This window comes from Barbatula barbatula, assembly GCF_947034865.1.
Source record: "Barbatula barbatula genome assembly, chromosome: 9".
In the NCBI taxonomy this organism is placed as follows: Eukaryota; Metazoa; Chordata; class Actinopteri; order Cypriniformes; family Nemacheilidae; genus Barbatula; species Barbatula barbatula.
The window spans coordinates 12,097,528-12,113,023 of record NC_136772.1 but is presented as its reverse complement, the minus strand read 5'-3'; the positions used below and the strand labels follow the sequence as shown (position 1 = coordinate 12,113,023).

The following is a 15,496-nucleotide window of genomic DNA, read 5'->3' as shown; positions in this document are numbered from 1 at the left end:
TATAATTTCACATCGTTTCGGTCCAGTTGCGAGCGTCCGATAAAACAGTCTAGGGCCTATTCTACGGTAACAAAAAGAGCATACCTGTCAGATATGAATCTCTGATAAACAGAATCAATCCCACACAGTGTTACAATAGGATCAATGCTAACCAAAAACAGCAACCGAGAGTTCACAGCACAGAGTGAAAGTCCGATAAACAAAAGACGTAGTAATAGTAACATAACAGTTAAACCAAGACCAAACATACCGCTGGACCCTAGCATGAATGCATTTTACCACCTTTTCACTTTATTGGCTGCCAGAGGCTTAGCACTCAGCTCAGACTGATGTTGTACCACAAATATGTGTGGTTACCTAATAGCCTGAGTGAACAAAGAGAATAAAAAACGAATTCATTCACGGATCAGTGGTCACAAAAGTAAACATTGTGAAATAACTGTTGCTACATTCATCTGGAAATCCAGTGCGGAGCCCCTATCAAAGATAAACACAGAACATTATTGTGTTTCGATCAGAGGTCATTTTCTAGATAATGGCAATCAATGAAGTGAGAATAACATTGGTGTTTTAGATATTTTCAAGGCAGAGTCATTAAAAGACACAGAGAAAAATCTAACGCAAAACAAACACAATCATGCGCTCATTTCCTCTGAGACTGAGGCGATTGTCCAACCGTTACTGTACTTATGATGAATTATCTCTTCTGCATTCACGCACACACACACACAAAAAGGACAACAGTGCTAATGTCTCCTCATTTGGACTTTGGTGGGTAATTGTTTTCTCCTGTCATTTGCACAGATTATGAAAACAAAGAATGTCCGTCATCTATGCGACCTCACATCCACACACTTAATCAAACATTTCCATGCAGTGTACAAAATAAAGTTTCTGTCTTGCAGTGTTACCTGAAGCGTGTATCGATAATAGCTGAATAATACAATAGAATGTGAAGCTGACATAACGCCCTATGTTGCATGTTGCAGTGGCGCCGCCATCTTGGGAGGACCATACTCCACTGCTATTAGTGTTTTGATGCATACCGTTACTATATTTGGAGAAATTGAAAGTGAAAGAACCAAGGGCTTTTCCTGAATGACTCTGCGCAATGCTATTGCAGCTTTTTAGACAGCAAGACCGACCTACTGTAACGGAGGCCAGCTAGTGAAGAGCTGTGCAGTGTGTAAACCTCACTCCCTGACCAACAGAGACGCTCTGGCGGTCTTTAGCCTCCACGTTAGAGCTCCCGTCTCGACGCTGGTCGAGGCCCGCGTAGAGAGGGGCGAGTAGAACCGGTTACACTACCATAGTTATATTTCCTAATCAAGCAAGAAAACAAAACACTGCATTGAACGCACTAGCAGCCATCCTCCCAAGATGGCGCAATATTCAACACGACGTGACGTAACTTCACATTCTCTATACTTTCATTAGATTATACATTGTTCGTGACAAAAATGCAGTAGAGCCTGACCTCTGCAGGTTGAAAGTTCTCACAGCAGGAAAGCACAAAACGTATTTAATTGGATTAGAAAACAAGTGTAGAATTATAAAAATTACACCCAATAAATAACATGGCTAAATAAAACATCTTGAGATAACGCAATTATTTCATTTGACAAATATTACATCTTTAGGGTGTTTCATGTGATGTGCTGCTTCCTGTCAGTTAAGCAAACATGCATATCAGTGGTTTCCATATTCCCATGAGCTGTTATTGAGATCTGAGATGCCACTCACAGCATTGAATGATTTGTGTCTTCAATTCATGAGAAAATTCCAGAATATGCAAAGGCATGTCGCCGCAGAGCACACTATAGTTATAAAGCATTAGTTATAATTGGCACCTTTGTTCAAATCTTGGATGGCTTTGCTGGTAACCGGTTCTTCAATTTGACTGTTACGTTAATGCAAATGCTGGGGGCGTCACATTAAGGACAAAGCCAAAGCCTTCATTCTTTTATTTATTTGGTGCTCACTCTCACTCATTGCTTGTTTTCTGATTTCTTAAGGAGTAACCGCTTATAAAAATACAATCCTGTGGCAATGAATACGAGCTACTTGGGAATGCAAACCTGATACACACTGTAACAGTAAGTCAGTATAAACAATGGCATTCAACTAAAATGTATTGATTCAACTTAGAGTAAGTGAATCAAGAAGCTGTTCTGACATGAATCAGATAAGTTGTTTTGTGAAACACTTGGCAACTGTATCTGGGTTGCAGAGCAATGCACTAGTACAATGTACCTGTGAGGCAATTCTTTAAAAACAGTGCGTAAGACTGGAGTTCTGGTACCATGTTTTGTAACTGTATTTTATGTGGCCAGAATTTATTTGTACATCACATACACATGATTTATAGCCTTCACTGCAACACAGTGTAATTACAAGGACCGAAGAACAAAAAACTAGCAGGTTTTGTGAGCATGTACCACTTTTTTTATATCAAACTACAATCACACTCATATTTTGTAAGGTTAAGACTACAGTTCTTTCCAACATTCAGTTTAAAAAACATGCCTGAAGATCTGTGAAGAGGGAACAGCTCATGTACAAACAAACAAAAATATGCTTTTTTTATTAATTGTGGATTTGTATTTACCCCTGTGGCACAGAGACAGTCAGATAGGATGTGCTGGAGCTTTGTGGGAATGTAGATGAAATTAGAAGAGGTTCTGTTGAGGAATTCAACAATAACTAACGTCCCAACGTTCACGTACAAAACATCATTATTCACACTGGCTTCATTTCAAACCTGTGTATAACTCTTTGTTCTGTAGAAAACTAATTTTGAGAAACGTGTCAGTGGTTTTGTGTCCATATGATGGAAGTCAGTGGGAGCCATTATTGTTTGTTTAACAACTTTCTATAAAATATCTTCATTTGTGTTCTGCAGAAGAAAGAAAGTCATACAGGTTTGTAAGAAATGACGATGTGAGTAAAATAAATTAAATTATTTTCATTTTAGGTGAACTATCCCTTAAATTCCTGTGCCGTGGTATAATGCTTGTTACTCCTTGAAAGAAAAGTCATATTTACTTTTAAAAGTTTCTTAGCAATTTAAACTCCTTGAAGCCTTGTGGTATTTATATTTATTTAGAAACATTTATGCCCACCAAGTCCCCACTATAATCACCAGAAACAACTCTATACAGTACCTTCTAGTCACAATTTTCATCACATATCATGGCATCCACAAAAGAAAAGGCACAATTTGGTGACACATGTTTGTGATATAAATTATTTATTTACATTACAGAAAAAGGACCCCACCAAGACAAACAAATTAACTATTGGAAATATTACCCATACATAACCAAATAGCAGGACATGTCCTATCATGGTGTCCTAAAATTCTCTATTTGTGTCCTGTGCCACAGGTGCAAGGCATCGCGTGTAGAACCCATCATCCTCCGTTCCATCATCCAGTAGGATGCGGTGTCTCTTTATGGGGACGGAGAGTGCGTGTTTATTTTCTGTTCGAACTACGTTTCCCATGATTCTCCGCTCCCAGCGTTCAAATGAGACGGGTGGAGGCGCGCAGGGTGTTTTCAGAGTTGTAGTGTGTTGTGTTCTGTTTCTGTCGGTTGATTCTGTTGGTCCGTGGGCACTTCCTGTGGAGGAAGCACAACATTCTTATCTTTTGTAACTCGTTTCATCTTATTCATCGATGTGGGAACATTTTGTGAGTGAGTTTTTCAGTGATACTGTTTCGACTTGGGTCTTAAACTTACAGTATGTACAGTATTTGAAAATATTTGTCAAATTTGATTTTAGTTTCAGACATTTTATAGGTCTTGTATGCATAGTTTATATAAAAATTACATTAAAAATCCTCTGAAATAGAGCTGTTAGGTCAGAGATATGCAGATGTAACAGAATCCAACATCATATCCACAATAAAGATGCAGTGAGATATTGTCCATCGATCTATTTGAACAAATATGACACATTATCATACTGAATACACTCTTCTTCTGAGCTGTGAAATGGCTAGAGTTACAGTAGATGGTAAAGTTATTTAGTGCCGGCAGCGGTCTACTACCACACACACAACCTTCAACAATAACCTTACATAAAGTGTGTTATTTAGCAGACTCCCGCTGACACAAAACACTCCCTCTATACAGACTTCTAAGTGTGCGTGTAGCCCAGCGTCACAGGAGACAACGGTATTCTGCTTTCTGAACGAGTGAGTGTTTGTGCATATGTGTTCATGCTCACCGGGTGATACACAGCACCACTACACATATGATGGCCACCTGCAGAGCTCCAATGACAGACGCGATGAGAACGTAACGGAGCTTTCCGGAACCAGGCACCACGTACAACACATTGTACTCTTTAGTGTCACACTGCGGACCGATGAATCCTGAGTGACAGCTGAGAGAAAAGAAATATTGAATGAAGGTGGATTCAGTGGTTGTTCAGCTTAGGTGTGTGTGTGTGTGTTTGTGAAGCCAAAACTTGAAAAGTTTTGATTTGAATGAAACCAAGAGTATATAGAGGTAATACGTTTGTGTATATACCTATAATTCAGAAACATATTGTAGTACATGTGTTGTTAGCAGCATACATGCATACAGGAAGAAACAAATCCCAGGAATGATATAAACCCAAAAGCAATGTTAAAGACAAAGATGGCAAACAACATTTTCGAGCTGATCATAAAATACATGTAAAATTAGTATTGTGTTTATGAACTTTCAAAATCTGCAAACATTGCATATTTGTTGTTATATTGACCAGTTTGTGGCATTTCTGGAAATAAATTCAAATAAAAACAACATTTTCATTTAGAATTTGGAAGAAATGTTGTCACTAGTTCACAGAATTAAACAAAAATTATTGTTTTATTTCACATACCTAGCTACAGTAAATACATTTTTTGTTGTATTTTTCCACGGCTGTATTGCATGATACTCTAATCTGCTTAAAATTAGTATAGGTTGTATTTCATATTTTTCTATTTTATAAAAATTCCTAATTTAACCATTAAACATTTTTTTCCTACTCTGACAAATTTATTTTTATGCTTCCAGAAGTGTCGAAACAGGTGAAGAAAAAAACTTAACAACAATGTTTCATTATATAAAGAATCCGTTTTTTACCCAGTTAGTATGCAATGAATCCTAAAGATTGAACTTCAAGTTTACATATTTGGCAGACGCTTTAATCCAAAGCGATTTACATTGCATTATACTATACATTTGTTTCTGGGTATGTGCAATGGCATTGCTAGTGGCATGCTCTTACCACTGAGCTATGACTGAATTGTACTCTTCTCTCTGTGTACATTTTATTAAGTTTATCTGTGTGACTTCAATACAGTTAATTAGTTTTCAAATTGTGTCAAAACTCTTTGGGGTCCCCCTGACGGAAAACACTAAAGAGGAAGGCCCAAGAACACTTGAAACTGTGGAAGAGGAACTGAAAGCTATGATGCAGCCTTGGAGCACTGTAGAGGTAATGGCGTCGGACCGGCAGGAGTGTTGAACTTTTTTCTGCCCTACATGCCAGCCAGCATTACGGGGAGTAAAGTAAGTAAGTAGTCTTGGTTGTCTCCTAACCAGCCCTCAAAAAAAAGCTGCAGTACATACATCAAGCACATGATTGTTTGGATCAGTAATTTGACCACATTACACGCATAAATGTCCTTAATGTCCTCAATAGATGTTGGTAATCCATTAAAAGAGATCCACACAAGGGAGAGATTGAAAGATACGTATCTTTCTCAATTTTATGGCAGTGACCATGCTATCGATCTTGCAGTAAAAGTTTTATATTATACATTGTACATCTTTTATTCACCAAAAAAATTCCTTTGCTTTGATGTCTTTCTTGCTGAGATTTTCCTTCTTGATAATCTCTTAAATAAATTGATAACAATAAGAATAACAAGTTTGCTAAATTTATTATTACATAATACTTGAATTTTTTCTTTCTTTATTTTTTTGTTCTTCATATCACTGTAATGCAGTGCTATCCCCATTTTTGGAATATTGATTAAAAGTTCATTCTCATCAAAGTCGTGGCTCATGTTTGCAGAATAGAGCACAAACTAATCTCTGTGTAAGTGTTGAGTATTAAGATAAACCAGGGGCGATTTTAGGGTCAGAGCTTTAGGGGTGCTGAGCACCCAATGAGCCCCACTGCCACCACCCACCCTCTTTTCACACAAAAACAAAAAATGTGTCTATTGAAAAATAACTTAATCATTTCAACATTGATTCAACTAACTCCAAAATTCAGATTCTTGTAAAAGACAATTTTATTATGAATAACAACATTTCTTACTCCAAGTTTTAGGGGTGCTGAGCTTCTTTTTAGGCGCTAGCTACGCCCATGAGATAAACGCTTTCAGTATGACAGGACATGCGCATGGCCAGTGTCTCGGTGCGACGTCTCTGTACATGTCTCATTGAACACTGTCTGGCGCGCTTGAGCATGCATGGATTTTTCAGATAAAAAGTTCATTTTAATTTGTGTCTCATGACATTTAGAGAACTAACAGACAAAAGCGTTTCGTTTTTAGCCTAAAAAAAACTAATTTCTTTAGAACTAAACTAACCAGAAAAACCAGGCGACCCACAAGTTCATTATTTTAGACCTAGTCTGGGACCGCCCCAGCCCTCTCCCTCAATTCGAACCCTGCAGTTAAAACCTTGAATAAGCCCATTGCATTTTTAATTTTAGAGCTCAGGTCTTTCTTGGCTTGAGCACTAGGGGGAGACAACGGTCTTTGATACTCAGACCTCAACACTGTTCAAATGGTATTCAAAATTAGCACAAAGAAACTTACAAACATTGACACACCTATATTCTGTTTGTAATGTTTCTATGGAGATGCAGCAATAATCAGACAAATCATGATAATGTGTCCACACACGGACGTTACAATCTGAAAGCCAAAGACCCCAAGGGAAAAACAGTAAAATATAAAAATATTCTAAAAGATTTGTGTATATATGTATATTTACCTGCAGGATGGTGTAGAGAGCATGTTGGGATATTCACAGTCTCCATGAACACAATAGTTCTTATAGTGGTCAGGGCAGGGAATGTACAAACCCCTCGCCACCTCTGAAACTTCAGGCTTCTCTTCTACATTTCAAACACAGGTACACAAAAACAGAACGTCTGAAATTCAAGGATCTTCAGAACCAATTGACAGGTAGTTAATACAGTCCATTAAATAATAAAATGTAACACACACACACGCACGCACGCACGCACGCACGCACGCACGCACGCACGCACGCACGCACGCACGCACGCACGCACGCACGCACGCACGCACGCACACACACACACACACACACACACCTGTGTAGTCTGTCCTGGCGTACTGTCCATCTCCTGCTTTAGTGCCAGTAATCATGTCACCTGCAGGATAATAATAAATAAAAAAGGGAGTCAAAAGGGAGGCACAACAAATATGCCTTGTTCCAAGCAACCAGTTATATAACCACTAGATTCTGTCATGATTTATGTAAAGAGCAAGAAAGCAGAAATTGTGTAGGACATAAATACATTTTATAAAGCAGGCAAAATTATTTCAAGGAACAAACAAACAAATGTGGTCTTCTCACCCTGACAGTGACCCAGGAATTTGACCTCGATTCGTTCTTGTCTCTGACATGACGCCTCTTTGACCTGGCAGGGGTTGTCATAGGAACGGCCATCTGATGCGCACACAGGGTTAAAACTAATGTGGGAACAGTCTATGTTACAGACGCACCTGTGCGAAAAGAAACATCACAAATGCCAATTACTGACAAATCAAAGAGCGTGAAAAAGGTTATTAAACAAGTGTCACCTTGTTTGATCTACGTGTCAGCTACGCATGACATTTCAGTCTTGGGAAATTCAGATTCAAATAAATCGCTGGAGGCGATTCAGATTATCATTTCTCATACAGAGGCAAAAGTAAATTATACAACAGTTCTGCTAGTCCTCTGTAGACATAGTTATGTATATTATATTGCATTTCTGTCTAAAAAATACACATTGGACCTTTAAAACTCTAAAAAAGAAATACATTTATAACAGAAAAAATGAAACCATCTCAAATATACCTTGGTAAGTTTGTCCTATCTACAGCATGCATGTCAGAGATTGACAGTTTTAAACATTACGTCCATTGCAGCGGCTGGTAGACACAATCAATCATCCCAACACTTGTTTTTATGCCTACAAGAAAATTGCTTTTGTAAAAAGCCAGTTCTGCAAAGGGTGAACATTATGGTTTTAATGTACACCTCTCAATCATGTATGAGTCTGTTAAGCTCAGCATTTTCACAGGCTTCCTTTGAGACTACACACATGCTGAAACACACACACACACATCGCATTGCTAGAAAAGACAGGCGTTTTTACAGAAGGTCTGCATCAGCGAGAAAGGCAAACATTAACTGACATTCATAATTGCCCATTTAGCTTGAGGCTGTACAAATTACCACTAGAAACAGATTAACACCAACAGCAACAGCGCTTTTATGATTCTTCTACCATACAAATGTTGATAAGCCTGACGAGATTGCAAATGTAATGAGTGAAGTCGTTTTTCCATCAGCTTCTTCATGGATCAGAGTGAAGCTGGAAGGAAAAGCTTTGGAATTAATCTGGACACAGCTGAACTGGATGCAGCAGTGATTTTCAATCTATAGGTTTCGTAGGCTTAATGACTGGCACGGAGGATTGAAGGGACAGAGCACATCAGCGGAGAATAATGCAACGCCGTGTTTCAAACAGGACGTGATGAGTTCCAGAGCTTTGATGTTCCTTCGCTTATTTTAATGTCCGCTTTAATTCACATAGTTTCATTAGCGATGTTAATGGGCGCTTACGTGCGTGCGTCTATGCAGATGAAAGGCCGAGACAGAGACAAAGACGCAATCAAAACTTTGCTACCGATATGCAAGCAGCATACAAAATGAACTTTTGCTACACCTCACAATGTTGCTAACCAACTAAATGGTCAGAGGAATTTCTTATTGACCATGAAAGATTATTTTACATGCTTTAAATGGGTTCTGAATTATTTTCGATATTAATATGTGTATAATTAACTAGGTATCGATAATCAAGGCTTTTAATCATTTTAATATCACGGTAATTCGTTTAATATGCCTGTACGTATATTGTGACATACAAATATAAAATAGGAGTCCGAAAAAACTGTACTGTTCCTACAACTGGTGTAAACCATGTATTATACTAAAGTTCCAAATAAAGATACCAGCCAAATGGCATTTCAATTCAGTCATATGACACGGCAAAAACAAATATTATCGTTCGCTTTAGATGTAATGCAACGTGTATATACGATTTAAGGTAAAAAAACATTGCATTTCCCACATACCGTGCATGTTTGTATCTCTTCTTTGCCCCGCCTCTCTGAAACGCAAGGATTTATTACAAAGCTCATCGCTCTTAAAAGCGAGGTGTGCCATGATTGGCCAGTTAACCAGTGCGTAGTGATTGGTCGAATACTGCAAGCGTGTGACGGAAATGTAATGCCTCTTACCATATTTGGAACATCAGGTGACAAAGCAGTTGTACTGATAGGTATTTTTATTTTTATATTACGAACTGACGTGGATTTGTGGGGGTGTGGTTACACGAGGCGTTTCAGGAAGGTCTGGGCGAGCATTCGAGCAGCTTTTCGCGCCCTATGACCCCTTTAAGTGATTTTGACAGTTTTGATTCTAATTTGATAGGGTGAGACTCAATGAAGGTCAATGTAAAGTAAGTGTTCGGGGGTGACTGAGTATTCAATACAAAGGCTGGCAACCTAAACAGCCTTCAGGTATAATAATAATCATTGTTTATTCAGATAATTATGAATAAACTTACATGTTAATTTAAAACCAGTTTGGTTCATAGAGAAATGTATTATATTACATTAAGCATAATCTAGCTCTAGGTTAGTGTATTTGCCACATTAGTAGCTTTCAAAAGGGTTCAACTAAAGGTATGTCTGTATTTGTATATTTAGGTGTTTGTGCTGTAGTTATTTTGTACCTTGTGTGTCTGCTTGTGACCATGGGAACGACAATCCATCTACAGTCACTTTGGGCTGGCCAGCAACAAGCAGACGGTATAATTATAAATGTGTCTTTGTTTCTGTCTGTTTCTTACTTCAGCTTTCCTCTTAAATCATTTCGCACGGCCAAAAAGCTTTTGTGAAGTGAGGAGCTGTTTTGTATCGAGTCTGGCAATGCGAGCATGATGCGTATTGACTACAAATGTGAGAAAATATCTGGCGCTGATTAAATTGAACTGTGTTGTGGAGTCGACTCAAGGGCAGCTCTGATTGTTTGCCATTGCTAATTGAGATCTGTTATGCAAAGGCATGTAGATGCCTCCTCGGGAACGCTGGCTGTACGATAAAAACTAACAAACACAATGATATTGAGCTTTTATTTACTGTGCTATTTCCAGGAGGCACCAATAATGGCCACATATTACCTTACACGCACATGCACACACACCTCTTTGCTCACCAGTATGAGCGTCCGTAGTGGTCATAAAGGCTAATGTGTCTTGAGCGCATGAATATTTAATGCTGCCTCTCACGTTCTCTCCATACACAAAGTGTGTATCTGCAGTGCGTCAACAACACACACACAGATCAAAGATTTCGTATTACAAAATCAGGCTATAATGGCTTTGTGAGCGAGTCAAACTGAAGGCTTGAGGTTAACATAAAAATGTACGTTGTTTGGATAGTAGCGCCTATGTGTGTGCAAGTGTGTGTTTATCTTGTTGAATGTGGAGATATGTCTCATTGATTTGTAAGAGCCATGTGGTTTCCCTGTTATCTAAACTTTGCCAGCATAGCCTGCAGGCTTCCTGTCTGTCCACCTGCCCTTTATCACATTCTTTAGACTCTCTCTTTCTCTCCCTATAGAGAACATTTTATTGGTCACTGGTTGCTCTATCATAGCTCAGTAGAATTAATGGAGTTCTCAGTTATCAACTAATCCTTGCAGTCTATGGTATCTTGGAAAATCTATATGAACAAAGATCCAAGATCCAATAGCTCTAAACGAAGATTAAACGAATATGAACCTTCTGAATTTTATTAACTTATAAAAGGAATATTGATATTGAACATCAAACAGTTGATGTTTCTTAACATTTTCTATATACAGAGCATACATTCACTGCATTTTCCGGTACTCTTTTGATTGACCGGATAAACCGGTCCTGATCATTGGCTGTTTTAAAACTATCGGCCGATAGCCGCGTGAATAAATGCTTTTATCGACCGAAACAGATTACACAATGTAACATTTAAAAAATAATATACGAATACGAATCCCACAGTTATACAATTTGGTATTATTTCTTGTATGCAGAAATTACAAGGTACTGGCATAACACTGAGCTCAAACATAACAGTTACTAAAAAAGAGTCTTCCAAAATTTGAGGGGTCTCATTTACAATCTTAATATCTTTTGCGCAGGCAAAAAACGAAGGACCTGCTCATAATTCGCTTTATAAATCCCTGACAGAAGACCGTGCATACAGTATGTGTATCTCCACCCCGATATAACCATATATGGTGCTTACAATGCCTAGTTTAACTATGCATAATGTAATCTGCATATAATTTCCATATGCATATTTCCATTCACGTGGCCGTACGAGCAGGGTTCAAATTGAGGGGGGTCCCGGACCCCTCATTAGCCTTAAGGTTTTTTATTGAAACTGGACTACTAAAAACCCCCAAAAATTTTTTGTCAAATTATAACGCTAAAACTAAACACTACTGACCGTTATTTTTCCAAATTTTTTAAAATGCAAAAATAGGTCTGAAAAAAGGTTATTCATGCACGCTCAAGCGCACCACACAGTGTTCAATGAAGACATATACAGACAGAGATGTCGCACTGAGTGACACTTGCAGCGTGCAGTGCTTCTCATATTGAAAGGGACATACAGGTGGTGGAAATAAAAAACTAGGATAAGGGAGTGAAAATATATTAAATCATTTGGTCTCCCCAAGAACTTTTTTTTGCATTGCAAAACCTTTTTTAGAACTCAGGTTCTGCAAATTAGTTTTAAGAGAAAATATGATGCACCTCATTATTATTAAAACATTAAAACGTGCAACATGCCACAGAAGCAGTGCATACGCTAGAAATATATGGATATACTTTTTGTTAAACTTTTAGATTTAACTTTCGTGCTTAACTCCACTAATAAGCGCACATAATTTAATCAATTGTGTGTATAAAAGAGAAAACAGAGTTTGAAATTATTCCGCCTGTATTACTTCACTCACACCAGTAAATGTGGCGTACAGTAGGCTATGCATGGTCCCGTAGTGGATTAAATATTTTTGATTTAAGATTTAAGTTAGATTTGACAAGAAGGTGTTTATGAAACAATTATAACTCAATGCAAGCGCAAATAACACTGCTGGATAAAATTTTCATGATAACGTAAATCTAACGTATGATATGAAGATTAAGTTATATGTGCATGTGAGGCATAAATACTTATAATTGTTCTTCTACCATTTATTTCTGCAATGACTCGCCATTTGTGTCGCCAATTCCTCTTGTCTCCAAAATGTGCGTATGCATTGGTTAGAGTTTGCGTGCAAATTTTCCCATCAAGTTTGTTTTTGTAACTCCCATCTTTTGCGTTGGAAGTGCCTTACGCATCTTTCAGGGCATGTTTTGTGCGTACGATACCGCGGCTCTACCTCGCATTCAGTCACAGGTGCAATATGTCAGTGCACATATCTTGAACATTTTGGCTTAATTTTTCTGCAGTGGAAATAAATAGGAACGTGTCGTCCATTTTCTTACAGTCTATGCTCCAAACAGGTGCTTTCTAAATAATTTGCATCCCAAATGTATCAATCTTTTTGGCATATTATGCCGTCAATTGCATTATGTTGTATTGAATTAAGTATGTTTATAAATAAAGAAAAATTGCAGAATTGGGTGCGTTGTGCTCCTGTTGGATGCTTATCCCATAGCTAAGATTTCAAACCTCACTTCCATACATGCATTTAGCATACATGCAACTCTCTCTCTCATATTCAAAATACACACACATTTCCACTGACTATTGCTCTGAACAACATCAAATCCTTTGCTCTTGAAACGAGTGCTTGTCATAACACTGAACCACCGCACAAACACACATAGAAATTTTATTAATGCAGCTTATAGCATTGATTTGATCTACAATCTCTCATCTCTGTAATCCTTTCAAATGACGCAGGGAGACAGAAAGATTGAACCAGGCTAAAAAGTGTCTGGTGAGAACGGTAGAGTGTTTTAGGGAGAGGAACAGTGAGGTGAGTGAGTCATCTACAGTCAAGTGTATCAGAGCAAGGGGCCGCCATGGGACCGTCGCCACGACTCAAGCATAAACGCCTCAAATGGTGCTGATATCTCAGAGGAGGGAAAGGCTGTTTCATTTTGATGCATCCAAACACATCCGCTCTCCAGCTAGTGCTTGCTGAATCTTTAGTGGATCTACAGACTGTCTTTGTGAATCTGACATGTAATTCCCCTCGGACGCCCTGAGCAAAATTGGCAAAGGGAGGAAGAAAGATCTTCCTCTATTAAGATTAAAGGGTAGTCTTCTTCACCACTGCTGACAGCTTGAGCAGTTCGGTGACGCCCAGGGCAACACAAAACCTCCCTGATGCAATCATGGGCGGGTTTTAAATATACAGTACGATATGTGAATCATGACTTTTTCCATTGTTACATTTCTTGAGAGGGATGCTTGAGTGGACATGGGTACTTGTTGGGAATGGATAAATATTTGTTTTAAGCATAAATCTAAATACAATTTTGTGAGATTTATCTTCATCTAACTATTTTCATATGGGGTAAATAAACTTCCAGATATATGCTCTGAAATCTTGGACATTTTTTTACCAGCATACAGAAAAAATAAAGCTGAAAATCCATATAGCCGTTTCTTTATCTCTCACCAGACATCTTCTGCATCCACGTCACACTCCGCCCCGAACTGGCAAATGTCACAGGTGGACGTCTCCTTCTGTCCATTCTCCGCTGAACCCTCATTCCCTGCTTGGATACACAAAGATGAGACAAGACAGCATAAGCTATGAAAGGTTTAACAAATATCACTCTGGGCAAGATGAGCCGGCAATCATCATCTGCTTCTCTTTCTCTTTCACACACACACATTCATAAATGGATGGATAGACGAAGGTCAGACATAATTCTCATTCTTTCATTGTCTCAAGCTCTTGCTCTCATGAGAAGTTCAAATCCCTCACTGATCTTTCCTCAGCCTCGCCCCTCATTTCATCATGATGATTTCTGATTCGCCACTCCTGCTCCCCGGCGATAGAGGCTTTCCGGGAGCCGCAGCTTAAAGCCCCCGCTATCGCATATCTGCCCTCATCAGTGGACGGGGAAAAGCAATCCCGTACACCATGGAATTTAAATTACATCTCCTCCTCGGAGGATCATCATTCCCCTTTGGAGCCTGACCCTCCATTATGAGGTGCTATTTTTAAAACTTAGACCGCAAAGACAGAGAGTGGAGAGAGAGGAAGGCGCAAGGGCGAAATAAAGAAATGTCAATTAATTTCACATTGGTAGAATGTAACTTTCATACATGTTGATGAAAAGTCATTTTCTTTCGCTTACACTTTCAAGTTTTGTTAATTGTCAGAACATACAGAAAGGAAAACCAAACTCTTTTTGTTCCCAGGGAGCTTAAATGGATAGTTGAATGAAAACTCTTTCATCATTTACTCACCCTTATGTATTTCCAAACCTGTATGATCTATTTTATTATTTTGAGGAATGCTAACAACACTGGCTCCCATTGACTTTCATTGTATGCACACAAAACCAGTGACGTGTCTCAAATTAGAATATAAATAAATGTCAATTTATTTAGGTTTAAACTATCCCTTAAGGCAGTTGAGTTACCAAAAATGACACAGTGCCAGGTGTTTGCTAGACTTTAGGTCAGAACTCATCGTTATTCTGCATATGAAACTATTTCAATCACACTTTTAATTACATTTTCCAAATATGCTGGCAAAAGCAAAGTCAAAAGCAGAAGATATTTTTGACCACTTATCTTTACTGCACAGAAATATTTTGTAGGTGAATGTAGCTCTGTCCTACTGGTCTACACAGAGATGGGTTTTTTTGGCTAAAGGCTGGTTTATGCGGGTTGATGCTGGCTGACCAGGATGTTCTTTCATGTTAAGCTGGATGGCCATGGAGATCTTGCTGGTATAGATAAAATGCCCGGTGGTATACCGACACCCAGCATCCAACACAACACATGCTGAAGTATTATTTTCCTTAAACTGCTTGTTTTGTCAATATCAGCTGTTAGTCCAAAGCTCTTTTGTAAAAACTAGCCCACAAATCCACTGCTTATGTTTTCAAATCATTGTAGAATGTACATGTGCAGTTTTTGCAGACATTTGATCCAATAAGTATACATTTAGCATGTTTT

General features: G+C 38.4%; 1 protein-coding gene across 1 annotated transcript in view; it reads right to left on the bottom strand.

Annotated features, from left to right (window-relative positions):
• Window positions 1-2,310: 2,310 nt before the first annotated feature.
• tmeff2a (transmembrane protein with EGF-like and two follistatin-like domains 2a) overlaps window positions 2,311-15,496 on the bottom strand; it is a 62,332-nt gene continuing 49,146 nt past the window's right edge. The window contains exons 5-10 of the mRNA XM_079464125.1: window positions 13,980-14,079; window positions 7,599-7,747; window positions 7,333-7,392; window positions 6,987-7,110; window positions 4,231-4,389; window positions 2,311-3,620 (exon numbers count right to left, since the gene is read on the bottom strand). Coding sequence (XP_079320251.1) covers window positions 3,524-3,620; window positions 4,231-4,389; window positions 6,987-7,110; window positions 7,333-7,392; window positions 7,599-7,747; window positions 13,980-14,079 — 689 coding nt within the window. The 3' untranslated portion in view covers window positions 2,311-3,523. The remainder of the gene's footprint in view (window positions 3,621-4,230; window positions 4,390-6,986; window positions 7,111-7,332; window positions 7,393-7,598; window positions 7,748-13,979; window positions 14,080-15,496) is intronic.